Genomic DNA, 26,706 nt, shown 5'->3' on the forward strand with positions numbered 1-26,706 from the left:
ATCAGAAGCTAAATTTCACCCTACGTGAAAACACAAACTAACCAGATAGAAGTCAGATGCTTTCTATAAATGTTCATGGGTATTCAAATTTAGTAACTGATTTTAGTTTGTGCTTTTCCTATAAGTGAAGAATAACTATTTTCAAATCAAGTCAGCAGGAGGTAAAGCTGAAAAGTAAACCATGAGCTTTGTGTTTCCTGAAAATTTTACTTTAACAAGGTAGCTCCAGCTGCTAACTTTGTTTTATTGCATGTCTGAAAGACAGCTCTCCATGCAAGAATGCTTTAAGAGCTCTGCTCCAAAAACAAAGATGTTCAGATTTATTTTTATGGTTAGGTATGTTTTACCAGTTAGTCTCAGAGCCCTTGTTACTGCCCTTACCCACTGGCCTTGCTCGGGTGTCGCACAGGCTGGAGCCCCTCGTCCCCGCATTCGGCTTCCCCAGGCAGCTGGGGAGGACCAGGTGGATGCTGCTGCGTTTTCACTTGCCTCCCTCCTGTCCCTGGACTCAGATGCTGAAATCCTTCAGTGCTGACGGCAGACACAGCTGGCTATTGGTGGGCCATGCCACAGCTCAGTCTTGGAAAGCTCAACGCAGGCACAGAAACAAACTGGGAGCGAGCCAGCGACCTTCAGACGCGGGGAGGAAGGGCAGCACCCACCATGGTCTGCCCTGGCTCCTGGGAGCCGCAAGGTGGGACGGCAGCACCCAACATCCAACCAACCCAACACCCAACAAGCGCAGGTACCAGCTGAGCAGGAGGGGCCTCCCCACCTGAACGCTCTCAACTTAAACACTTAAAAACGGAATGCCCACTCTGGCCGTTTTCACGGTGGGAACCATCGAGCCCACAGAGATTCCCTGGTGAAAGTCAGCTGAAGGGAGCCTCACACAGAGGGAACCACATTCTTGTTAGCGACTGGGGACCTTGGCAGCCGTCCTGAGCTGTAACATCCAGATCTTGAAATGGAACAAACTCACAGTTGTATTCAATTAGAGCACTCTAATGGGGAGGTTCAGTTGTACCCTTCCGGAATGCTGCAGACAAATGCAACTGATGACATGGCCCATCAGCCAGAAACAGTACAGGGTAATTAATCACACCAAAACTTCAATGAGCACCTCCTTTAGCCCATTTCAGTCAGTCAGGTCATGGCCACTTTTAATTCAGAAAGCTCTCTCAGCACTTTCAGCAGGGCTGTTGCTAGCCCATAGACAGACATCAGAGGGCCAGACATCTGGGAGAAGCAGAAGGGCCACCACCAAACTGTTCTGAAGACCTTCCAAAATTTAAATCCATTTGTTCTTGATGCAGCTGTACAAAGGACAGACTGACAGAGAACAGAGGTGTTGAAGGGCTGTATAGTGCATGCACATGTAAACACAGTTCTGCATCCATGAACACCATGATTTATGGTTTGATGATGATGATACATCAAGGCTTGAGCAAGAATGACACCCCAGAATTCACCCTAGTCATCCATCTTTTCACCCTTCAAGCCATGTGTAACGAACACAAGGCCGTACGGCTGCTCTCTGTTCCTTTGCCTGCTCTCCCTTGTCCCCCATCCCAAATCAGAACTGTGCAGGTCACTCGTTGCAGTGACAGCCACCAGTTGCACCTGACAGAGGTGTGTGCACGCTTGCCGTCAGTCACGTCGCTCGGCAGCACACTCCCAACACAGGCAATGCATCTGCACTTCAGCCACAGGTTCAAAACGGTATCAGGATGGCAGACGAATTAAAACCATGGCTATTACCTTCGCTCGTTGCTGTACCACAACACTCACCTGTTATGTCAGGTGGGTTTCAGACTGATGGCCTCTGCAGGCACCAGCACTCAGCTGTCTGATAGCTAGGAGGGCGTCTACATAAACCTACCACGATCTGTGTCATCCCACAGCATACACACGCTCTGTCCTTAAAATTAGGAGTCGGCAATGTCCCCAGGGAAGATGCACGGGTTGAACACCAGCAGCAGGCACTCGCTAATGAAGCTTACCTATGCTGCTTCACTGAAACCTCAACACAAGACGTGACTTCCAGTGTTGGGAGGAGCTGGCGTCTGAATCAAAGCTCTGGACAGGAAAATAAATGCCTTATACTGAACTGATGCTTGTGATGCAACCCACGGCATCAGCAGCGCAGGGACAAAATGAATCAGTGACAGGTCATGGTGAGACAGAGCTACTCGAGGACTGGAAGTGCTTCGCATGCAGAAGTATCTGCACCGAGACTGCTGTACAGCCATTTGTTAAACAAACTGCATTCTTGGCTGATCAGCCAAACCAGTATCTGCACTGCTTCATCTGCTTCATCTTAAGCTGAAGCAGCAGGAGGAGGACTCCACTTCTCACTTCCCTGGTGTCGTGGTTTAATCCCAGCCAGTAATTAAGTACCACACAGCCACTCACTCACCTCCCCTCACCCAGAGGGGCAGGGAGGAGAATCAGAAAGGAACGTAAAACCCAAAGGTTGAGATAAGAACAGTTTAATAATTCAGACAAAATAAAAACAAAAGAACAATAATAACCGTAACAGTTATGAAAAGGAGGGAAAGGGGGAGAGGAATGAAATCAAAAGGGAAGGGAGAAAAGAAAACTAGTAGTGATGCACAATACAGCTAGCTGCTCACCACCCACAGACTGATGCCCAGCCAGTCCCCAAGCAACCACCCGCAGGCCCCAGCCGCCCCCCCTGAGTTTATATACCGAGCGTGACGCCTCATGGTATGGAATACCTTTGGCTGGTTCAGGTCAGCTGACCCAGTCGTGTCCCCCTCCCAACTTCCCATGCCCCTCCAGCCCTCTCGCTGGCAGGTCACTCCAAGAATCTAAAATGTCCTTGACCAAGTACAACCACCACCCAGTGACAACCAAAAACATCAGTGTGCCATCAACAGTTTTTACACCAAATCCAACACACAGCACTGCACTAGCTACTAAGAAGAAAATTAACGCTACCCCAGCTGAAACCAGGACACCTGGGAAGGAGGTGGCCAAGTGAAAAGCTAGAACAGTCATCCTGTGACTCATGGCGCAGTTATGCTGCTGTCTGGCACAGGGTCTGTCAGGGATACATGGAGCAGAGAGCCACGAGGGCCCCTCACAGCTGGCCGGAGGACAGGATCAGCACCAGAGAGCACACCAGGGTCCTGAAGCAACACAGGGCATGCAGGGACAAAGAGGAACTACCTTCAGCAGCAGAGTACCACCACCAAGCCAGCTGAGCCCCCTCCCAGCCCTCAGACCCCCTGCCCTGTATGTGCTGTGAGCAGAACCTGCCTCACTTCCCTGGGCGTAACGCCCTTCCCTCAGCAAACGCCAGTTTCATCAGCCATGACACTCAGAAGCTGTACCAGCGCCAAGAGGGTGACGTTATTTTTCTTTGCAATTTGAAGCACAACTACAGCACCATGCCATGAAGACCTGCCAGCTGATGGGGAGACCTGGCAGCCGCAGCCCGGCACCGCCAGCTGTCCCGCAGGGCTCCCAGCGCCGCTCTCGCTCCGCACGACGAGCAGTGCCCTCAGGCGGCCAGACAGACTGCCTGGTGCCAGACCGGCTTCCTCATAAAAACGGGGAGCACGCACACCTACAATGTGCCCGAGTACAATTCTTTATTTGGCCTTCTCTGAGAAGCTACAATTTCTTACCAAACGTGTTATTTAGAGATGGGCATCCCACCACTCTCCAAGAATGCTACAGAGAATTGGTGTCACGGCCAACAAAAGAAACCCCTGCAACTGTCAGCAGCTGCTGCTGCTGCCACCAAGCGCGAAGTTTTAGGGCTGTGATTTAAACACGCCCTAGCAGAGATACCAGAGGAGTATACTGTAACACACTTGAGAACTGCCTGTGTCAGAACTCAGGTGGCCATGCACCTCCAGAACTAAAATTCTTCAAGCCAAATTCGCTCCTTCCCATTCAACAGGAAGACATCCCTCTTATAGGCGGGATAAAAGCAAACACATTGCTTAGAGGCATGAGGTGCAAACTGTTCTTAAGCCCCGATTTGACAGCTTTTATTTATTTGTAAGGACAGTACCTAAACATCTTTCTTACATGGTATTGGCCTGCTGGGCTTTGTGTTGTGCTCACTTATTTGCAGCGCTCCTTGAGTTCATAAGTCTCAATGTTTTCTCCTGTATATAAAATATCCATGGCAGGCAAAAGAGAGGACAGCTTCCGCAGCCAAAGACAAGTCCCTTCTGTCTTTCACGGCTTGTTCAGCTCAGCCCCTTCTTCAGACACCAAGTCTGTTTCCACTTGAATATGAAATAGTCCAAACATTTCCTCCTGAGACCAAACACCCAACTCTTTCAGCTTCCCAAAAGCACCAGTAAAGCCTCCTCAATTCATCATCCTCTTTGTGGTCATCTTGGAACATACCAGACCCTTGCAGAAGCTGGGCAACACCAGTCCCTCCTGTTCTCGGTCAAGAGCCTGGTGAGCCGCACAGCTCTCGCTGGTTGTCCACAAACAGAGAGATCTTAAGAAGAGTATCTGAGTTAGAAAGAAAAAAACAATCCCATTAGTTCAATGCATTTTATCTGTATCCTCTAGCCGCAAAAGTTTAACTTGTTTCTAAAAGCAATAAAGAAAAACATCAGTAAAGCTAACTTAGTAGACCAAGTGAAAGAGATCCCTGAGCCCCTCGTCACACTGCAAGGAAGGGTGTTGCTTCCAGCTGCGCCCAGGGCACGACAGTGAGCATTTACAACTGAAGCAGTTCAGCAGATCTCAGAGCATGTGGCAAAGATCAACTGCAAACCCAGTGAGGACACCCACTACTACCAAGACCGACACAGCAAGCAGCACCGGGCCTAGCGCTGTCTCTGGGGCTGAGGCACCAGCACGGAGCTCCAGGAAAGGCCCTTCAGGCCTGCTATAAACGGCAGTACCTTGAACGACATCTCCCTTGTAGCGCTCCAAAATCCTCTCCCAAGACCGAGGGAGAGCTTCCATGTCCTCCAGGCGGTCGCAGCTGATGCGGAGGAGGAGCAGCTTACTCTCCAGGTACCTTCATGCCCCATAAGGACAACAAAGAGACAAAGGCACCCGCCAGCGCTGCCCAGAGAGCCCCGCCACAGAAGGATACAGGTGCCGGTAGTAGCGCTCTACGTCCTGCAGCCCCTCCAGTACATCAGCCAGCGAGGGGCAGCGCGGCCCGCGCCGCAGAGCCGCCGCCAGGCCCAGCTCCGCCGCCCGCTCCTCGTACAGCCGCAGCACGGCGGCCACACCGGCCCCCACGGCGTCCCGCACGGCCCGCAGCGCCGTCCTGCACGGCACAGCGGGGGCGCTCAGCCGCGGCCCCCGCGGCCCCCGCCCCGCCCCGCCCGGCCCCGCCGCCTCACCGCCGGCTGCCGAGCTGCTCCAGCACCGCCTCGGCCGCGCCGCGCTGCTTCCGCCACAGCCGCGCCCGCAGCTCGCCGAAGGCACCCACCGGCCAGCGGCCCCACGCCAGCCGCCGCGCCGCCCGCATCTGCGCCGCCAGCCCGGCCAGCGAGCCCAGCAGCGAGGCCCACGCGGCCAGCGCCGCCCGCCACGCCGCGTCCTGCCCCGCCACCGCCGCCGCCCACTCCCGCAGCGCCGCCGCCACCGCCGCCATGGCGACCCGCCGACCCGGCAGCGCTCCCTGGGGCCGCGTCATCGCGCCGCGCCGCGCTCTGATTGGCCGGGCGGCTGCGGCCGTTGGGTTTAAGCGCGCGGCGGGCGCGGGTGCTGCAGGGCTCGGTCGCTGGCCCGCCGCCCCCCTCAGCCCCGCCATGGCTCCCTCGAGGAAGAAGGCCGGTGCGAGCACCCGCGCCAAGAAGCTGGCGGCCTTCCTGAAGGACTTTGACCGCGAGGGTGGGGGGAGCGGGCTGGGGCTCCGCGGGGGGAGGGGGGGGGGAAGCGGGCCCCGGGGGGGGGGGGAGCCGGCCCCGGGGCGGCGGGGGGCCGAGGCGGCGGGGGGCCGAGGCGGGGGAGCGAGCCCCGGGGGAGGGGAGGGGAGCCGGCCCCGGGGGGGCGGGGGGCCGAGGCGGGGGAGCGAGCCCCGGGGGAGGGGCGGGGAGCGGGCCCCGGGGGGGGCGAGCCGAGGGGGCGGGGAGCGGGCCCCGGGGGGGGGGGGGCCGGGCCGGGCCCCGCCTGACGCCCTGTGCGCCCCCGCAGTGAAGGTGCGGCTGGACCGGCTGCGGGTGAACGGCGAGCGCCTCGTCAGGGAGGTGGAGAACCTGTACGAAATGGAGATCCTGCGGCTGCCCCCGGCCCACCGCGACATGAACTGGCTGGAGTACTTCGGTACGGGCCGGGGGGGCGGGCTGGCGGGGGCACTTGTCCCTTAGGTTATAAAGAACAACGGTAATCAAGGGGTGGCCGGGATCTCTGCCTGGAATCCCGCAAGCAGGTGGCGGGAGGCCAGGAAGCCCTGCACTCTTGCACTGAGGCAGTTCCCTTGCTGCCCAGAAAACTGGTTTGTACTGTTTTTTTGCACCCTGGTGGTGTTGTATTTAAGTATGCTGTGTAGGCCACCTTAGATGTGTATTGACTTTTTTAAATTATTTTTTCTTTTTAGCTAAAGGAGGAGGTGAAAAGGTGTTAGAAGAGGCAGTAACGGTAGGTTTCTAGCATAAATATTAAGGTTTTCTGATGAAGTTGCATACCACTGTAGGAAACAAAGGGTTTCTTGAGTCTGTAGGAGTGTTGCAAGAACAGAGGTTACATAAATACTTTCATAAATGCTGCTTTAAGACCTGGCAGTAAGAGATGGCTGTTGTACCTGATACAGGATTTGCATGCTCATACTGTTCCTTGTCAGTCTTCCCTTGCCTGCTTGTTTTCACTCATGGATCCCTGAGAGCACACCTGCTTTTCAGTAAATTAAAGCTCTAAATTGGTTGACCGGCAGGGTGTGGGTGTAGCATACTTGTAGCTGCTAAATCAGCTGTGTTAGTCCTGAATGGCATGCAGACCTCATGTGTTGTCACCTCCAGAATAACATGAAGGGTTCCAGTCTGAGCACAAGGGAAAACCTGAGAAAACAGGGAGGTGGTTTTGCCGTAAAATAATTGGCAATTTGTTCTACAACTTTGAATTATCAAAATGATATGCTACCAATAATACTAATGGTGTTGTGACTGTTTTTCATTTTAGGCAGACTTGGAAATAACAGAAATAAACAAGTTAACAGCAGAAGCTCTCAGTACTCCTTTAAAAATCTTCAAGAAAGGTCAGTTTGTTTTAAGCATTGTGATGAGTTCAGTGAGATGAAAGCATGTCATGATTTACATACCATGAATAATAATTTGGTTCTTCCTTACATTCCTCAATATAGTTTAAAAACAGGAAAATAATCCTGTTTCTATCCCTACTATCTGCAGTAGTTCTACATAATTTTATTGAAACATTCCAACTAATTCAGAATAGTACTCTGTCAAGCATCTGGATTACACTGGAATTTGGATTTCAGAAGCAAATTGTTGCCAAAAATGCTTGTACCTCTTCACAGTTTACCTCCGCTGCTAACTAATAATTTGAAGTTATTTTTCATTTTCAGCTTAGATAAGCATCCTTGGGGGTGTTTAAAAAAACTGCATAGATGCTTTAGTGATGGGCTTAGCAGTCCTGGGTTAATGGTTGGACTTGATCTTAAAGGTCTTTTCCAACCTAAATGAGTTTGTTTCTGTAACACTTTCTCTTTCTAGTGGAAAAATCTAAACAGGTTATTGAAGCTATTGAAGAAGAAGTAGACCCTCCTTTGCTTCCTCTAGCAAAGAAAGCAAGACATGATAGCCAGTGTCTTCCAGGACTAGAGGCTGAAAACATTAATCCAAGAGCTGGAAAGGTAAATAGCTGTTCTTTGTGATGACTTTATTCCCAAGATAGAAACTGCTTGCTGAGATGATGCCAATGATGAGATAGATATATAGCTGTCCAGGGCGCTTTGAGGGGGACTTCAAAACAGCTATCACTTGCTTGAAAATTCTAGCAATAGATGGTCACAAAGCTTGTATGGTGTTTGTTTCTGGACTCTTGTGCCACAAAAAGAAGCCTGTTGAGCCAAATGTTTTGTATGAAAGCATCGGTTCGTTGCGGAATTGGCTGTCACACGAGTGTGGAGTTACTGATTTGGTGAATGGTGTGTGTTTCAGATGAAGGCATCCACTAAAAAAGTGCCAGGGTCCAGGAGCAGAAGACCTCCTTCAACCAGAGTGAAGCGCATGAGTAAAAGGTAATAGGGGATATCTCTTCCACTGGATTTCAGAAATGGAGAACTAGCGTGTAGTGCTAATGTAACACTTAAATGGATTGAAGTATGGTTTAGTAGGCTGCTTGGTGCCATTGTGCTATGCTATAGGAAAAACTTGATCTGATGGTGAATGAAAGAGGGGTAACTTCCTCTCCTGTGAGGACCAGCTATCCCTAGCTTTGGGGTTTGCCTTTGGTTAGTAAGATCCTCTGGTTTTCTGTGGTGATAACCTTTTTAAAGTCTTTAAGACAGTGTTTTTACATTTGTTATAAGTATTCTCATGAGCAAATGTTTATATATTTCCCTTTAACAGATCAAGCAAAAACAACTTTATCACTCCAGTTAATGGTAGAATTGTTGATATCTCTGCTCGGGGAGGTACCTCCATGATCACACCCAGGTTTGATTCCAGGTCTGTATTCTGTTAAATTTCTCTGCTAATCACTCGTATCAGGGAGTGCCTTGCTGTTTCCCTTGCGTATGTGACCTATTTGCAGCATAATCCTTAGTGGCTCTTTGAATCTGAAATGAAAGACTTTTAGTCAAAGTACTTTGAGCAATTGCAGTGAAATTACCTAAACTTTTTGTTTCAGAATTTTCAAGACACCAGGCTTGCGCACACCCGCAGTAAATGAACGTGTTTACACCATCTCTGCCAATGGCAGCCCCCTTGCCAACAGCAATGATATCTTCATTACAGTCCCTGTTGGAGGAGGGGAGGTAAACCGGAAACTTTAATCGTAAAATCAACGCTGAAAGGATAGCTTGTAACTTCGTGGGGGCCCTTACCACTTTCGGTTCATCCCCTCTCATCTCTTTAGTTGTCCCACTGCTGTTCATGAGGAGATTGATCTAGCTTAAAAAGAACCTTAAAAGACTTTGTCAGGTGTGGAAGCTGTTCAAGCTGATCAAAACAGAATGTAGAATGATGCTTAGCTGTGCATCTAAGTAACACTTGAAGTAGCTTCTGCAGCAGTAATGTGTTACTGAGCGGCAAGGAAGGTATGAGATGAGTTTCTGGTCAAGCTGAATGTAGTTCTTTGCCCATGCAGGCCACAGGCATGTTAGTATTCTTGGATTTTATTTACTTTTGTTTTTTTATTTAATGGGGGTTTTGCTGCTTCTGACTACTACAGCTGACCAAACAGAAAACCTAAGATTTGGTGGGGTTTTGGTTTTCATTTTGGGGTGGTTTTTTTTCCCCCTACAGAGCATCTGTTTAACAGCAAGTGATTTGACCAAGAAGAATATTCTTCATCTGAATCCAGAGGCCCAAGGAATTATGAAGAAGCTATCAGTAAGTCCTAGCATTTTTCTCAGTCATGACCTGAAGTTGTAAGGAGATGTTGTTAAATCACTGGAGGGTGGAGCTGTAAAACTCCTTATTTCCCTTCCCACCCACACACCCCTAGCCCCTGGCTTGTCTCTTATTTTGGCTTGTGTCAGTGGTCAGGAAGAATCATGAACTGAGAAGGGAAGGAGAGGGAGTAGCTTTACATCACATGTAGCTTAATACAAACTGGATAAACCATGCGCTTCTTGAAAAAGAACTATTGTCAATGTTATGAAAAACTGGATCCAAACTGAAAGTGTCTTCTACTTCAGGCTAAAGCTGTAAGTGGTTGTGGGATATAGTATTCTCTTAGAGTACTGATTAATTTCTCTTTCTTTCTAGGTTCGCCTTGCACAAGCTTGCAGTGATGCCAAAAAACCCACAAATTTAATTCAATGAATAGTGACATCTCACTCTAAATACAGAATATTACATTTAGGACTGCTACCTTTAGTTCTGGTTCTGTGTCTTCCTTCTATTAACTTACAGAATGGAAGTTAAGAACTAATTTTTCTACCTATCATATGTAATGGGATTAGAATAGATTTTTTTATGAATAAAAAAAGCAAACTTTATGTCCAGTTTCCTTTAAGGCTGAGACAAAAATACAGTTATCTTGGGCTTTCAGATGAGCAAGCTGGGCAGAAAAGCTATTCTGGTATCTTGTGGAAGATGTAAGCGGTGGACACAAGTGACAGGAGTTTGTATCTGTCTGGCAAAGAAAGCAACTGATTGGTTTGTTGTGTGCTTCCATGCATGTCCTTTCTCTGCAAGTGTGCTTAAGAGGTGACTCAGTGTGGAACCTGAGATACCTAGAGGCAAGTTACTGGTGCCTGGGACTAAATGGAAAGCTTCTTGTAGTTCATGGTGCTGCCATGAATGACAATCCTTTTGTTCTTACAGCAGCCATTGTATTTGTAACTGGCTTTCAGATTTCTTTTTATAGTGAGCTTGTGCATTTTATTGTTTTTTAAGAAATAAAAGATCACAGGTACTTTTACAGAATCAGCTAGCTAGACTGTTACTTAACCAGATTACTGAAAATAACCATAGAGCTACTGGAGTATCTCTAATGTGAGAGAACTTTGCTTTTCCTACACCCTCTTCAAAATCTTCAGGAGAAACAGTACTCCTAGAGCTGAGTACTGACAGGAAAGAAGAAAGCTCAGACTAGTCAGAACATTTCGCCCTTTCATCTAAATTGAGTTGGTTCAGAGGATTTGACAGAGCCATATCCAATAAATGCTATTCAAACAGAACAAAATAACTTCCTCTGACATTAATGTTTTTCTCAAGGAGAAATCTTGCTCCACATCAAATTCATGAAAATTCATGAACTTTAAATGTAGCCTCTTAGGAAAGAGCTACTGTATATAAACTTACAAATATAAGCAGGAGCACTCCTCTGACATAATGCTTCCTTGCAAAATGAAGCAGTAAAGTAGCCATGTGATGTGCAGACAAGGAGAGTTACGAAGCAGATATGTTTATTGCAGCACCGGGTGCAAGGGGGATCGCTCCTCCTAACTTGCACACTTAACTTTACTCATAGTACATATTTATACACTAAAGTTCTGCCCAGATTCTACACCTACTAACTAATTATTGGTTAGTTGCTTTCTTGCCTCAATTTAAAGGTACAGTTCATACTAAATGTACTCCTCCCTGAGCGGGGGATCCACCCTCTTCAGGGTGGGATGGGCATTTGAGTAGGAGGTCACAACCTCCCACTACCACAATTATTTTACCCTAGTATCCTTGGGACTTAGCTCTTCAGCAGTTAGTTTTCTTTTAGCAGTTAGCACATCCTAGTCAGAAGGCTCCTTATTTACATTCTTGTGGAGCTCATCTACATCTGTACTGACTGTCCCTTGAAGTGCTGAGTGGGCTGAGCTCCTGACCTTCTCTCGGAGACAGCAAGGCTCTTGCTTACATGTTCATGTTGATCTATGCAGCTGCTGTCTGCAGCAGAGTTTTAGGCTTTTCACTGTATTTTCTTGCATCGCTTGTGCTTTCCTGCAACAACCATCTTATTTTTCAACAGCCTGGAAAAGCAGAGCTCTCTATGAAGCACTAGCTTTTTGTGGGAAGATTGCATAAAGTCTTAAAATATAAAAGATTCTGCTCACTCAAAACTCAGTGTTTCATTTTTATTGTCAGTCTTTGTAGCTGGTACAGGATGGGAGAGGACGCTTGCTTGTCTGTTGAACTAAGATGTAGAATCCCTCAAAAGTTAGCTTTGATTCCTAAAGCGTTATTCTGTATGGTTCATACAAAGTCAACTATGTAAAATAGCATCTGCAAGAGAGAACTTGATAATCCTCTTCCTGTTTTAGCAGGGCAGCTAACATGAGAACATTTTTTAATTGGCATGTTGAGAGCATTCAGAGTAAAGAACTGTGCTTTTATCTAACTTCTTGTCTAAGGTATTTCTTCCTAAAAATAAGACTGTTTCTTTGTTGGTAGGTGCACTGGCCCTTCCAAAGATACTTTTTTGTCCTGATTCAAACCTCTTTGAAGGGGCTATAAACAAGGGTTTTGAGACTTTTGGAATTTTTCAAGGTTTGGAAAAGTTCTGCTTTTAGCAGAAGCCAAGCTTACAGCACGATTAAGCAACTTTTCCCAGCCTTTCTTCTATCAGGTAATTTATGCTTTGATGTAAATCTTTGACGCAGCGTGTAGTATGGGAGAAAGCTTGTAGAATAGCATTCATACGTGAATTTCGTTTAAAAAGCAAACCTGTGACTGTAATCCTCGAGGATGAGACCATGCATCTGGAAATCTGTTTTAAGAGGTTTTGGCAGCTTCAAAGTCCTATAACTGCAGGTGGCAGTATTGTAAACTACTAAGCTACAAGTGCACTTGTCTTGTTATCTTTGTTGAACTCTGTTAACATATTAAGAAGAAAAAACCTAATTAGTTAAGCTGTAAATAAAACTGTAACTTGCTTGGATAGAGATGTGTAAGTCTGGATTCTGCTTTAAAGACATCTTTACCAGGAAAACCTGAGCTGGAATGCTTAGCGAGCCTAGAGAATTCTGCTGTGGATACTGTCTGCTTTTAAAAGCGCTGGTTATAATCTGCAAGGCCCTGTGCTGACATGCTTGTTGCACCATCAGCAGTTTGTCGTCTTAACACCGAGGTATGATGCTGTTAATTAATGAACCCAGGAATTAATGGTTTTGCTAGTACTAGATGGCATGCTATTCCCCCAGATTCATGAGTCTTGAGGAGTAAGGGGATGCAGGTATGACTTCACTGCTTCCAGACTTCTCCAGTGCAGGCATGAAGCTGTGTGTCCCTGCAAGCCTGCCTTCCCAGCTCTCCCACAGCAGAGCCATGCCCTTGTCTCTAACTCCGAATGTGTGCACGACAATCCAGATTCTTCTGGAGGATGAAAGGCTGTATTTGCGCTGTTATTGGGGTTAGCATGTTATTTATGCCTACAGCACAAAATGGCTTGCAGAATAATGTTTAGCACCTGGAAGGCTGAAGAAGCAGAGTCTGTAGATCTTGGCAGGGGTTATGACTGTGTTTCAGTTTGTACCCATTTGGCTCATCTGTGCTGAATTTGTTAAGTGTGGGGGCAGCGTAGCTCAAGGTTCCTCTTTGCAGAGGTGGGTCTGCCAAAGCATGGTGTTCCCAGGCCAATGCAACCAACAATGCCGTTAATATTCAAGCTTCCTTTTCCAATTGTCAGAACGCATTAATTGTATCTGATGTGAATTAAAGCTCTCTGGCAGCTAATAGCTAAACAGATTCATCACCTAAATCTGCTTTGCATGCTGCCTGCACCATGTGCTACTCTAGAATGTGGGTAAGTAGTGTTTCATTTTTCTGCCAGTTTATTGCTGATGTAAGTTGTTGGCATCGCTTCTGGCCCTTTTGCACACTACGTGGCAGTTGCATTTTGTTTAACAAAGCTAGAACGTCCCTCTTCAGTTCAAGGATTATGTGGGCGGCACAGGGAGGTTGCCTGACTTTTTGGGGGTAGGTTTTGTTTGCATGTTATTTATGTGCTAGCCTGGCTGTAGTCTGAACTGCTCTTTAAATTGAGTGATGGGCAATAAAAAGCAAGGCAGGAAAATAACTGTTCTGTCAGGTTGGAAGAAGCTGCATCCATCAGTGGGCAGAGCAGTTCAGCCTACAGAAAGGGACTGGTGTTAGCTTGTGTCCCCAAGCTGCTGCGGCAGGACTTGTGTGGCTGTCTGACCAGAGCCAGCCTGGAAGGACAAGAATGGAGGGTGCCGAGGGACCTGCTCAGAACATCACTTCTGCATATGTTCTTCCCAAGAACTGAATGGTGTGACCTCCAAGGCCCTGTGTTTTCATTAATAGGTGAGGCTCTGCAGAAGGAATTAAGGCCCCTGAGTTTTGCACCTGGTTCCATGAGAAAAGGTGGATTTCCTGGTTGTCACGTCAGGCATGATGAATGCTGCCCAGGGCTGAGAGCTGGGGCTTGCTTGTAGGAAGGGTGGTTTGCAGAATAATGGCCATGGTTTGCTAAAAGATTGCTGAGCACTGTCTTTTTCAGATCAAAACTCTTGACCTGAACCAGAGCTTTTCCAAAAGAAGTTTCCCTTGAGACAGGCAAAGCTGCAGAGGGAGAGCTGTTAGCACTCCCAGCAAGTAGCAGGGTATGTCTGTTTCACCAGGGTTTTTATAGTGCTTGCTAACTACAGTCTTGCAGGGGGGAAAAGCATCCAGCCAGGAGTTCCTGCTGGCACCAAGTGGGTGCAGCAGTACGCTGTGTGCTGGGAGGATGCTTGGGAGTCTGGGTGTTTGTGCTACAGCTTTGCTCTGGGTGTGGCAACTCCAAAGTTCAACCCAAATTCATAATGGAAATGTGGAACTATTAATCCAAAGAAATAATGAGCAGGATAGGTACCCAGTGAGGTACCCTCCCCAGGATGTGCTGACATTGAACTCCCACGAAGGGACTGTGTTAGATAATGATCCCAATAGGTGGCTCTTCCAGGCAAATTGATAGATGTGTACTATCAAACATTGCCAGAAATAGCTCCGTATACAAAGCAAGTGTTTATCATCGTGGACACCTTGCAGGTGGTCACTGATTCAGTGACATTGTAAGAAATAAATAGATAACAATTCCCTGCTTGCTGATAGAAGGGATGATAGTTTAGAACAAATTAGAGCTGTCTCTAGGCAATTTTTTTCATGCAGGAGTTTTTGATTTGAAGGTGCAGGACAACATGTGCAACTCCTCCAGCTGACCTGTCTAATTCCACCTGAAATCCATGTTTCCTAGGTCAGCTGAAGGCGTAAGAAGGGGAAATATTCCTTAGCATCACTGAAAGAGGCACAGAGGACATAATGAGTCATCTCTAAGTGATCGGGAGAACTGCAAATTGAAAGGTGAAATGCATATCTGGAACCCCCTGACATTTCGGTGAGTTTTGTTGAACAGACTGCAGCTCCAAATTGTGTTCAGTTGCAGTGTCGGCAGGTAGCAGTAAAGCTATTCGTTCAGCACACCAAAAATTCATCCATCTGTGGAACTTGTGAGTCATATTGAAAACACAGATAAGTCTCAGGGGTCAGGGAAATAACAGGAAGAAAGTATTTTCAAAAAAGATGTTATTTGCTTAATAGGACAAATTGTTCTAGTTGGTGTGCACAAACTGAATTTTCAATGAGAGTTCCCACATCTCAGTGAATCAGAGGGGGCTGTCTGGGGACTGGTGAGAAGTTCAAGCTCCTCGTGTCACATCTGTGATGCATGAAACTATTCCCTTCAGTAAGGACTTGGCTTTCGGTGGCCTTTCTCGGTGGGGACAGGTGATCTCCACTCCCATCCCAGCATGTGTTTCCATAACTGACTGCAGCAGGGGCATTACACTGGCTTTGCTCTAACTTGCATCTTCCTTCCAGCAGCTTAGAGCTGAGCAATGCACGGTTTTTAATGAGGCTAAAAGATCTCCCTTGAGGAGATGAGTCCATGGATCCCAGGTCTGCTGCCAGCTCTGTTCTTGCCTGGCCCACAAATAGCAAGATGTGGCCAGCTGGTTCCTCACCCTGCTTCTGCTGAAGGGGACCGTGCTGTTCCAGAGCCGCAGTCAGTGATGCTGATGGCAGATTGCAGCACAGCAATGAGGAGGCCTAGCCCGTGGTGGTCCTTGGCATGGTGTCAGGCTCCCATCGCACACAGGTGAGTGGTCTCAGTGCTGAAGAACTGCGAGCTCACCCCTGGGAAGAGAAATAATGGATGGAGCAGAGGTGAGCACAGGGATTCGGCTCTGCAGCTGTCTCCTGTGGCTCATCAAACCTCTCCCTCTGTGACTGCTGATGGAATGAATGCTCTACGAGCAGAGTTACAAGGCTTGAATTACCCGTCATCAGCGGGGGGCACAGCCTGCCAATGCTGCTTAAGCTTCTTTAACTTCACTTTTTTCCCCCCTCCTTTCTTTGGGCTTTTTTTTTTTTTTTGGTGGCTGGTTTTGTTTGGTTGGGTTTTTTGCTAACTGACAAAGATTTAACAATTAACCTGACTGACATCATTTAGCAGTTGGGCACTCAATTAGGTATAATGTATTAATTAGACGTGAGTGGTGGTGGGTTTTCCAGGCTGGTGTCTCGCTGCAGGGAAGCCGCGCTGCGCAGTGTTTAACGATGTCTTAACGATGTCCGTGCTGCTTCGGGCAGCCAGGCTCTGCCAATCACCATCTGCTGTAACGCAATGTTCCCTGTGGGACCTTTCAGCTGATCCCATACCACATGCCGCTGGTGGGGATTCTAGGAAACAAATTTGCTGTGGATTTAGCTGCAGCTTGTATTCCTCTAATTGATGGTGCTGCAGGACTCGGAGTGAATCCTGGAGGTGTGCGGTGGGAGAAGAGCCTTGCTGCGATGCTTGCTCAGCTTCCCACATGCGTGTATGCTCAGAGGCAGGATGGGTGCCCTCTGGGTGAGCAGGGAGGAGGATGCTTTGGCAAGATTCAGTCTTGGAGAAGGAGCTGGAGGGGCTGTAGCTTAGCTTCTGGGTAGGAAATTTGAGGATACAGGCAAGTTCCTGGGAAGTGGCACTGCGCAATGGTGAGGGCCCTGGGGGAAGGGGCAGCCCCACATGTGGTACCTGCTGTCCTGGTCCACCGCTGTTACTCGTACATGGCTGCGGGGCAGATGGTGTTGGGTCACAGCCCACCCCTCCGGGTCCTGCCGGCAGCCGGGTCAGCCTTTGCGGCCTGCATCTGAGGGTCTGGTGCCTCCAAGGACGGAGGGGGAGCCGATCACCCGAGTAGTCCTGGAAAGGGAAGGGTGAGTCCAGGTCCCCTCTGGCCATGGTGCCATCCCCACCAGTGCCCTGCGGGCTCACCCTTTCCTGGGGCATACATCTATTTCATTCCATGAGAGCTGCCCACGAGGCAGGCTGGGTTCTTGGCTTTCACAGTCTCACTACCGAAACTCTGAGCCTGTCAGGAGACCAAAATTAAGTATATCAGATTTATTCATAGATGGGAGCTTTCTTAAAGGCAGGATTTCTTTCACAGCTGTGCTGCAAATCGGATTCATGTTGTCCAGTGAATCTCATTTACAGCAGGATGATATGAAAACTGATGTGGCTGGACCTCGCTGTGGGATTGCAGGGTGGCACTGCTCGGTTGTCACATCAGAGCTGGGGAAAGCATAAATGTCCTCTTAAAATACAGTGGTGGGAAACAGCTTCCAGGGTGTGGACTTCCAAGCAATTTCATCCTTCACTCTAATGAGTGGGGAATAAATTCTCTGTTTATCTCTGAAAATTAGTGCCTGTAAGCCACAGAGCTATACTCCTCTTGCCCAGAAGCATTATTATGCTGAAAAATAGGGGTTAGACAGAATCGCTAATTTTAACATTGCACACAGTGACCAAAATCCCAGGCACCCTCCCTGTCTCTCTAGGGAAAGATTTATTGCCTGCTACAATGTAATTACTCTAATTTCCCTTAATAAGGGTGAGATGGTTAATACAAGAGTCATGTCCTCAAATTTGGTTGCTGTCCCTAAGCCTGGCTGTGCTGAGGAGTGCTGCCAGGGCAGCGTCAGTGCCCCCAGCGCCAGGACCCGTCCAGGGGGAGCTGCCTGTGCCTCTGAAGGAGCCAGCAAGTGCCTCTGGAGCCAGAAGTCACAGTGGGAGAGGGTGAAGGGATGGGAGCGATTCCTTTTGCCCAATGCCTGCTCCCAGGGGAGGATGCTGTTGGGCTCAGGCTTCTGTCTGGGGTCTCAGCGAGGGGCACAGCCCTGGACGTGCTCACTGAGTCACTGTGGGTGCAATTATGCTCCTGCACATCTGAAGAGGGTGCTCAGGGGAGGGGTGTTTAAGGAATGAAAACCTGCACTCTGCTCTCAGTACCTCCAGAGCAACGGCCACTGCTGCTGAATTGCTCCCTGAGAGAGCACCTCAATCTGCAGCCACGATTATTTTCATTAAGAGAAAATATGCTCTTGCAATCCGATGCTCTACCACTGCCTGTTGTCTGCTGTTCTGCTGGTGTCGTGCAGCCCTGCAGCAACGGGCTGAGCACAGCTTTCAAGGGAAAAATCAATAGCTGCTAGTTATGGGTCAATCTTCTTTATAAAGTACAAACCCTGCTGATTTTGCACAGTTCAGGGCTACGCTGAGCAGGGAAGCCAACATGTTTCATAGACAATATGAAATTAATTCATTTGCTGTGAGGCAGTAACTGGAAATGTTAATAAGGTCTCAGCTGCTGTTGTGACCCCTCCCTGGGTGTCAGCTCAGGAGCCCCAAGCAGTGCTGGGACCCCAGATTGAGGGGATGGGGGGCAAAGAAGCTGTCTATCCTTGGCGTCAAAGAACAAAGCCAGTGGAAAAGGACAATTTATCCTTGTCCTGCATCACTCATAAAAATAGCACTGGGGGGTTGAGCACTAATTGCAGCTTCTCCTGGCCGCTTTTGCAGATTACAGGCAGTGTGGCTCTGGGGCTGAGGCAGGCAGGGAGTGCCGGGGGGGGCTCAGCTGCAGGGACAGGCGCCTCGTGTAGGCACCAGCCCATCCCTGAGCACTGCTCCTCCCGGGAGGACAGGCAGGCAGAGGCTGGTGGAAGGGTGAGAGGCAGGAGCCAGGACCTGCCACTGGCTCAGCGGGTCCTGCAGGTGAGCAGGCAGCATGAGCTGGGTGTCTGTCATCTTGCTTGTATTGCTGCAGCCCAATGTAGCTCTGGCACCCACCATCCTGCTGGTGCTTGTCCCAGCACCTAGCTTGCATGGTGCTCGGCCAGGGCTGGTCCCCATGGTGGGACTGGCTCCCAGCAGGCAGTGACAGCACAGCCTGTCTGTGCATAAGCTGTTACGGTGATGAAATCCAACTTGGGAAACTGGTTCTTTGGTTTCCTTCAGGAAACATATCTGCTGCATTGTCTTTCTAAACCTCCTCTGCAAAGGGCTTCAGTTCACCTTTGTGAAGAACGCTAATTGTGGAGTGATTTGGTGTGATGAGCATCTGCAAATGATACCTTCTGTGAGCAGTAAGTGGGTTTTTTCCATTGCTGCAGCATGCATTAGCGATGGAGGCATCGCTCAGTTCAGCCATCCTGAGCATGCAAACCAGGAGGGAAGAGCTGCCTTGGGTGACCCCGTTTGTGCCTCTCCCCGCTGTCGGGTGGCTTTGGCTTGTCCGCACAGGCAGCGAAGGCTGGATGCGTATCACTGGCTGTTCGTGTTTCCCAGGTGCCAGGGCTCAGAGCAGCCGCGATCTGCAGGAAGGGCTGTCATCAGGCAGGTGTGGAACAGGACAGACCCTGAGCTCCTGCTCCCAGTGCGGGGGGGTGGGTCCAGCTCCTTGGTGCCCCAGAGGTGTGGGAGGAGCTGTGTACCCCCCTCCCCACAGCAATTCATGCATGCAGCAGGGAACAGTCAGACTTTAAATCCCAGCTGAACAAGCCATGGGCTGAGTTCATACCTTGTAGCAGGGGCAGCAGCTCCGGCTGTTCCCCCCACGTAGCTGCAGTGGGGGAAAGCCCCCCATGGAGAGGCTGAGTCAGCACGCAGCCTCCGAGCAGAGCAGCCCCTTCCTCTAACCGCTTGTGGCTTTCCCAAAGGAAAAGCTTCTGCCAAATGCCAGGAGCCTGAGGGAAAGGCTCACGCTCCCCTCTCGGTGCCAGGCCAGCATCATCCCTTGAGCGCTTGCTGCGTATCTCCATGCCTTGCATGGGGCTGATGGCTTTTGCTGAGCCTGACAGGCACCCTGCTGCTTGTGGGGGGACACTGGGGATGTGTGTGCCTGCCTGGCACTGCTGGGGAGAGGGCCTGCCCCCCCCCCCACTGACACACAGGGAGCGGTGCCTTCCATCAGCTGATGCAGCTGTGAGGAGTGGGGATCCAAACATGGTGCCCTGGGGAAAGCTCTGCCTCTGGCGCTGTCAGATGTTCCAGTGTGTTGTCTCACTGTTTTGTAAATAAATAATAATTAAAAAAAAGTTGTGAATTTTCTTCCCACGTCTTCCTGAAATGGTCTGAGAGGCTGGAGGCAGGATGGAGGGGGCCGGTGAGTAACAGCAGCGTGCAGATGGGTCTCCCTCCCTACCCGCCGGGGCTGCGCTGTGCGAGGAGCACGAGGAGGGCTCTGCTTCAGATAGAAAGCTGCTTTCCCACCGAGGGTGACCTTGTGGCCTGGGAGCCTGGGAAGCTGGATCCTGATGGCACTTGATTGATGGGATCTGAGGAGTTGTTCTCCCTCAATGTCAGTCAGCCCGCCTCTGCTGACTGCAAATGAAGGTACAAGAAATTGGACAGTAATCAGTGCCAGATGGAAACTGCAATTGAAAATGCCTTCTGTCTGGAGCGCGTGGCCCAGGAGGGAAGCTTGGCCAGGGCAGTGCTGAGCACTCGGCCCGTGCATGCTCACAGAGCTCCTGCTTGCTTTCTGTTGCTCCATTACCGCACACAAAGATGATGGGAGATGCAGCTCCGTAGGAACCTGCCGGACAAAGAAGCCACTCGCCAAGAGCTGCCAGCTCCGCATCCTGCCAGCTCCAAGCAGCCTTTGCAGATCCAAGCAGAGATGCTGTTACCCCGCCAGACAGAAAGGGGCAGGGACCTGGAAGGCAACAGCTTTGCACTTCACAGCAAACAGCGCGAAGTGAAGTCGCCCCTGCAGTGGTGCGAGCAGCGCACAGGGAGCAGATCTGCTCAGAGACTGTGTCGGAGCTGCCAGGCATCAGAGGCATCCCAAGGGACCGGGGCGGCAGCAAGGCCTTTCTGTGCATTATATTTCAGCAGAGCCTTGACAGATGTAAACCTCCAGGATGACAGGAGCGCATCCCCTCCGGGGCTGGCATGGCTCAGCCCTCTGAGGCAGTGCAGGCAGCCGAGGGGAGGCTGGGTGGTGCTGAGCATAAATTACAGGGTCTGCAGCGCTCACGCATGAGCACTGGATTAATTTATGCATGAGTGCCCAATTAGTTCATTCATGAATATCCAGCTAGTTCAGACTAAGCACCCAAATAGTTCCCATGCCAGGGCCCGGTTAGCGGGTGCCGGAGCCCTGCGTGGGGTGCACGTCGGGGGGCTGCTGGGGGCCCCTCCGGCATTGCTCCATGCTGGACTGGCAGAGGAGCCGGTGGCACCCTGCTGCAGGCAGATTTAAGAGCCAGTGGCCCGAAGGAGGAGGCAGGAGGAGACTCGTGGCTGGAGATGCTCTCACTGAGCACCAGGGAAAGCTGCCGTGGGGAGGGTCAGAGCCGGGGGTCCCAGCCTGTGGCACCACCTCACTTCTGCAGAAGTGGGGAGCATCCCTTGGAAGGATTCATCCCAAGCCTGTGCCAGCACAAGACTAAACAGTGTCAAGGCTCCATCCACTATAATAAATTTAATAATAATAATTTTAATGTAATAATAACAATTTAAAATAATAATTTGCTCACTGTAAATAAAAGCCCTTGCAAGAGAGAACCAGTTTCCCTTGCCCTTTGGGACTTTGCTGACCAACAGTAATCCCATTATTTTTGGCAGATAACTCCTCTGGTGGTTTTCAGCTTGTTTGAGGAACCAGGCATCTCACTGCAAATTAATTGAAGGTTCATTTTCTCATCAAATATCCAGCTCACCTAGAAATGTGGAGGCCAAATGGCAAAGGGAGGAAACTTTGGAGACAAAGTTTGATGCTAATAGCCCAAGTTCATTTACCGATCGTTTGGAGCGGGATCATTGGAGCCTGTGGCTCACTCCGTGTCGTAACATCTCCCTCCTCAGACACCTTATCCATCTGGCGCTCGCCATCTGTTCCCCACAGTGCTCCCTGCCTTATCTAAGCTTTGCTGTAGGAAGTTTGTCCGTGCAGAGCGCCGGAGCCCGGGGAGGGGCGGCAGCAGGCAGCGTGGGCAGGAGTGCAGGGACGGCACAACATGAGTGTTTTCAGAGGGTGAGCACTCATGGTGGTCCCTTGCCCCCCCAGCAAAGCACCTCTGCAGACACCCCCTTCACGTGTCACTCCCTCCCAATTAATTATGTTGAAACACCCTGGACACATCCCATCCTAACGAAGCTGTTAATGTCTCCACTGGAGACCCCTGCTCCTGCCCTGCTGCCCGCACCAGCTGTGAATGACCCAGCCAAGGGCAGCCACCCCCTCTGCGAGGGGGAAGGGGCTGGGATGCGGGATGGGGCACCCCAGGGAGCCCAAAGACTCTGCCAGAGCATGTCTGCTTGGTCCGGAGGGGACACACCGGGACGGGGGCTGTGGCTGTGCCAGCACCACTGGGTGAGAGCAGCACTGGTGGGACCCGGCAGCTCCAAAAATGCACCCCACAGCCAAGGGATGCGCTCCCCCCCGTCTGGGGCTGTGCAGGCAGGGGCTCAGCAGCACTGTACAGGCATGACCAGGATGGGCTGAGGACTCATTAACTAATTGATGCAGGCAGGGGCTTGCAGATGGCAAGGAAGGTCTCTGCTAAGCTTTTCTTCTCTATCTATATCTGTTAATGACCTGGCATTACCTTCTCACTTCTTTTTCTAGCTAAACCCTGATACTGCAGTCAGACCACTTCTGCTCTTCGTATCTGTTACTGTCCTTAAAAGCAATAATTTGCTTTTGGTTAAAAGTAGAAATACTATTTTAAATACAGAGCTGCCGTGGTGCTTTTCCTGCTTCCCAAGATCTTCCTGCGCTGACAATATTCTTGTCCTGTTTGGAGGCTGAAATTATTCGCTACAGTCATAATTGCCTTTTGGCTCCAAAGATTTCTAATGAATCTTTCTCTGTGGGCATTCGATGGCAACACTCTTCTGGCCACGTGTACGGTATCAGCAGCATCGCAGGGTGTTTCCTCCCCTGGCAGAGCAGCTCTAATCGATTCTGGGCTAATTCCTGCCTGGAAGACTGGCAGGAGGAGAACGCTCCCAGTCCAGCTGCCCACGGTGGAAAGGGGGGTGTGGGGGACACTGCTCCCCAGCTCCCCTGCTCCATGGGGGGGCCCGGCACCACTGAGCCCCAAGCAAGAGGGAACAGTCACCATCCCAGTGATACTTTTAATCAGCCAGTGCAGTCAAAGGGAATCAGTCACATTAAAAGGGAATCGTAAAGCTGCTTTGGAAACCAGAGGGCCATGCAGAATTGCTCAGCGGTGTTTGTTGAGAGCCCAGCCGTTTTACGGTGCCATAAACCTCCCGGCACATAGGCTGAGAAGCGTAAATACTGCCTTTACTCTTCTACGCACCGGCTAATGGCAAGGGCATGGTGCAGAATGAGACAAGCTGACATGGGGACCGAGGCGACGTGTCACCACGTCCTTGGTCTTGCACAGCTAGCCTGATGAGATTTATATTTTGCTGAGTAGACAACTCTGTGCTCCTGGGACACGATGGATGTTGCAGCTTCTCCATCCCTGTAACACTCATTGTAATGCGACTTGCTGAGCTTCTCAGGCTTCAGCGATTTTCCTCTTTGTCACCAATCTCCAGATCATGTTGCTTCCTCTTCTCGCTCTTGGCTCTGGACCAAAGCGGGCATCATGTCTCCTCATCTGCCATGATATATAGGTCTCTGCTTACAGAAATGTTTCTTGAAAACTGGGATTTTGCTGGAGTCATTCTTCTAGAGGAGCTGCTGCCGCAATAGGCTCTGCCAGCAGGTTCCTCCCCCCAGGACCTGAGGTCCCTGGGGGCACAGAGGCACCACCGGTCCCTGCGTGGTGCTGCCTCCACTGCTCCCGGCTTGGTCCCACTGCTGCTCGGGGACAGCAGGACGTGCCTCGCAGCCCAGCACATCACCTCGGCCTTGCTGTGCCCACAGGGGTTGTGCCCACCTCTATGCTCACAGCCCAGCGAGTGGAGAAGGGGCTCCTGGGCAGGAAAAGGGTTTTTTTTACTTCTGCTCTTCCACCTGCCACCTCCCCGAGGTTCCCGGCATGAGCCTTGCTGGTGTGTGGGGCCAGGGCAGCACCCTCTGCCCGCCGTGCTCTGGATGGGGCCATTCCGTCCCAGTGACCACAGCTCCACGGCGTGGGGACTGGAGCTGCCCGCGGGGACCCAGGTGACAAATCACTGGCAAAGTTGCTGTGGGGAGCATGCACAGGCAGTAATGGAGTTGTAATGAATTAAGTGCTGTTAAAATTGATGCAGGGCTACTGTAATGAATGTGCATGTGTTGTGAGGATTAGGACACGGGTATGATGAATATTGTCTATCAGCTGTGATAAAAAGCCTATCATCCCAATACATATTTTCAAAAACGAATTTAAGGCTGAAAGAGATTATTAAAAATGAGGAGAGGAAATTGTCTGGGATATATTTAGAGTCCCTTGCTAGGTAAGATGAATTCCAGAAGTCAAAATACCGCCTGTGGGGTGAAAAGGATAGATGCGGATATTGTGGTAGCTCGAGATAAGAAGACAGAGCTGCGGTGATCCTTCCTCTGGCAGGGAGTGTCCGGGGCAGCCCCTGCCTGTGCGCGGGGGACCCGCGTGCCAAGCCAACCCCACAGCACGGGGACCCTCCTGGTCCCACACAGCGCGGGGACCCTCCCCACCATGGAGCGGAGCACAGTGCTGCTGCTGTTTCCACACGTCCCTGCCCCAGCCTGGGGTCCGGCTAGTCCCTTCCATCGCCAGGGTCTGTGACCGCTTTGGAGCTGTGCCATGAGGACACCAGCGGCCGGAAGCGCTGATAAAGGATCCGGGAGCTCCCCTGAGCAGAAAGAGATGCTGGAGGAGAAGGTCTAAGAAAGGCCTTTGCCTGCAGCTGCCAAGGAAAGGACCCACCAGCGCTGCTAGGGATGGGTGGCTCCGGTTCTGTCACTCCGTATTTCATCCTCTTTCGTTAGGAGGGCACGTGCACACGTACGTGTACCCCGAGCTGCTGTGCCAGCTTGGCTCCGAGGAGACAGGGCACCGCGAGCCTGCAACCTGCTGTGCTCCGGACGTCTGGAAATCTGAGTTTTGATCTTGACTGTTCCCTCAGTCTTTCATTTAATCTCTCTGTGCTGTTCACAATGACAAGATCATTAGAAACCCGGTTCCTGTTGCAGAGCTCTTCCTCCTGAGCAGTGTATAACCATGCGGACGATGCCTGCAAGACAAGAGGTTTAATTGTGTTCTGCCAGCATCCAGGGGGATGTCAGCGAGTCAAATTTAAAGCCAGGCTGGATGGGGGTGGGAAATGCACCTCCATTACTCACCCAGCCTGAATGAGGTTTAGGTTTTATTATATCCCAAAATAGCCAGTGCCTGGGAGGTGCTGATTGAAGCCATTTGAAAACATGACAACATCCTCAGGACAATAGGTGTCTAATCTAATGAAGCCAGAATGCATTAGCTAAGAGCTGCGTAAAGTGAAGAAAATGCAATTAAAGCATTCCTGAGGACAGATGTCGACCTACGTAGGGGACACTGATATGAAGACATCGGCAGAAGTCTAATGAAAATAAATGATCTGTTTGAAACATCCCTCAAATCGATACCGGAGCCCAAGCCACCACCGTTCCCCCCAGCCCTTGGTGGCTGCCGCCTCGCTCCAATCCCACCCGCGTTTCGGCATGTTCCGGCAGAGCCTGCCTGGCTCTGGGACAGCTGGGGCTGCCGGGAGGATGGTGGCTCTGGGCGAGAGCCGGGGGGGCATGGCTGGCGCATGCTCCATGCCCACCCACACGGGGAGCAGCTTTGCTGGAGGCCTGTGGCTTGGGTCAGAGGGCAGGAGTTGGTTCGGGGGGCTGGGGGCTGAGCTGCTCCAGCACCCACTGGGGGTCAGGCTGGGTGGGTCCCACTGGCAAAGCTAAACCCGGGCTGGGTGGCTCAGTGGGTCCCACCAGCCCTGGGCTGGTGCAAGCACTTGCCCATGGGTGGTCACAGGGCAGGGGCCGATTGCACGCCTGCCCACCCAGCACCGTGCTGATGGCAAGAGTTTTGTCTTTGCAGCAAAACAGCCCAGGAGAGTGTCACCCCCTCACCCCGCAGCGATGACAGGGTGGCCTGTGCGTAGGGAACCGCTGTGATTAGTGCCTGTGCTAGACAGGTCCAGGCTTTTCCCAGACAAATGCCCTTCCCGAGGCTGGGAGACCGAAATCTCTCTTGAAGCCTCTTGACAAGACAGGATCCCTTCCCTCCTTGCAGAATTTTGTAAGTTTTTGTCTCTAAATAACCACTTAAAATACCTTGGGCTGCTGAATTTTAAACAGCTTTTTTCTTCCTTAAAGACTAAATCAGAGGAACACACAGAATCTTTCAGTGCAGTTAGACATTGATGCATAGGAGCCAAATCTCAGAGATTTCATCATCAATAACCGTGGCCTCTTGCTGTGTCTTGGATTTTAGGTTCTCAGACACTCTCTGACAGATTTCCTTTTATTTCCAGCTCCTCGCTGACATGGGAAGTCTGACAAAATTTTGATCTCAGACCATACATCTTGCTATCTTTTTTCATCTCCTGATGCTGCGTTAAAAATCTCCACAGAGCCACTGCAGCCCTACATCAGGGTACACTTTTCCCTGCGCCCATTCCCTTGCCCGTGGAGCACCGTGTGGGAATGCCACCAGGGCACCAAGCCTCTCCACACCTACCCACAATCAAGGCTGCGTGAACGAAGGCGGTATTGGGGGAAATGCATGTTTCCATTGCAGTGTGACTAGTGTAAACAGCTGAATAATTCAAAGCTCTAGACCAATATATTTTGAAAATAAAAATTCCCATTTC

At 50.4% G+C, this 26,706-nt stretch overlaps 2 protein-coding genes across 3 annotated transcripts; one reads left to right on the plus strand and one right to left on the minus strand.

Annotated features, from left to right (window-relative positions):
• Positions 1–3,998: 3,998 nt before the first annotated feature.
• On the minus strand, positions 3,999–5,611 carry AIRIM (AFG2 interacting ribosome maturation factor). Its single transcript, XM_055705214.1, has 4 exons — positions 5,358–5,611; positions 5,102–5,281; positions 4,905–5,023; positions 3,999–4,506 (listed from the first exon to the last, which is right to left on the minus strand). The coding sequence occupies exons 1-4, from the start codon at positions 5,609–5,611 to the stop codon at positions 4,439–4,441; spliced, it is 621 nt and encodes a 206-aa protein (XP_055561189.1). The 3' UTR covers positions 3,999–4,438.
• Positions 5,610–12,516, plus strand: CDCA8 (cell division cycle associated 8). Of its 2 annotated transcripts, none has more exons than XM_055705212.1 (10): positions 5,610–5,850; positions 6,154–6,282; positions 6,557–6,597; positions 7,135–7,210; positions 7,686–7,825; positions 8,133–8,212; positions 8,544–8,642; positions 8,824–8,950; positions 9,441–9,527; positions 9,906–12,516. In XM_055705212.1, the coding sequence occupies exons 1-10, from the start codon at positions 5,610–5,612 to the stop codon at positions 9,960–9,962; spliced, it is 1,077 nt and encodes a 358-aa protein (XP_055561187.1). In that variant the 3' UTR covers positions 9,963–12,516. The 2 variants fall into 2 exon arrangements, with proteins under 2 accessions (XP_055561187.1, XP_055561188.1); XM_055705213.1 differs by having other exon boundaries at positions 5,610–5,793.
• The last annotated feature ends 14,190 nt before the right edge of the window (positions 12,517–26,706 follow it).

This window comes from Falco cherrug, chromosome 3, assembly GCF_023634085.1.
Source record: "Falco cherrug isolate bFalChe1 chromosome 3, bFalChe1.pri, whole genome shotgun sequence".
Lineage (NCBI taxonomy): Eukaryota > Metazoa > Chordata > Aves > Falconiformes > Falconidae > Falco > Falco cherrug.

Coding starts and splice junctions, on each gene's coding strand:
- AIRIM (XM_055705214.1), bottom strand. CDS start 5,611: ATGGCGGCGGTGGCGGCGGCGCTGCGGGAGTGGGCGGCGGCGGTGGCG. Junction 5,282..5,357: donor GAGCAGCTCGGCAGCCGGCG/GTGAGGCGGCGG, acceptor TGTGCCGTGCAG/GACGGCGCTGCGGGCCGTGC. Junction 5,024..5,101: donor GAGCGCTACTACCGGCACCT/GTATCCTTCTGT, acceptor TGGGGCATGAAG/GTACCTGGAGAGTAAGCTGC.
- CDCA8 (XM_055705212.1), top strand. CDS start 5,610: ATGGCGACCCGCCGACCCGGCAGCGCTCCCTGGGGCCGCGTCATCGCG. Junction 7,211..7,685: donor TTTAAAAATCTTCAAGAAAG/GTCAGTTTGTTT, acceptor TTCTCTTTCTAG/TGGAAAAATCTAAACAGGTT. Junction 8,951..9,440: donor TCCCTGTTGGAGGAGGGGAG/GTAAACCGGAAA, acceptor TTCCCCCTACAG/AGCATCTGTTTAACAGCAAG.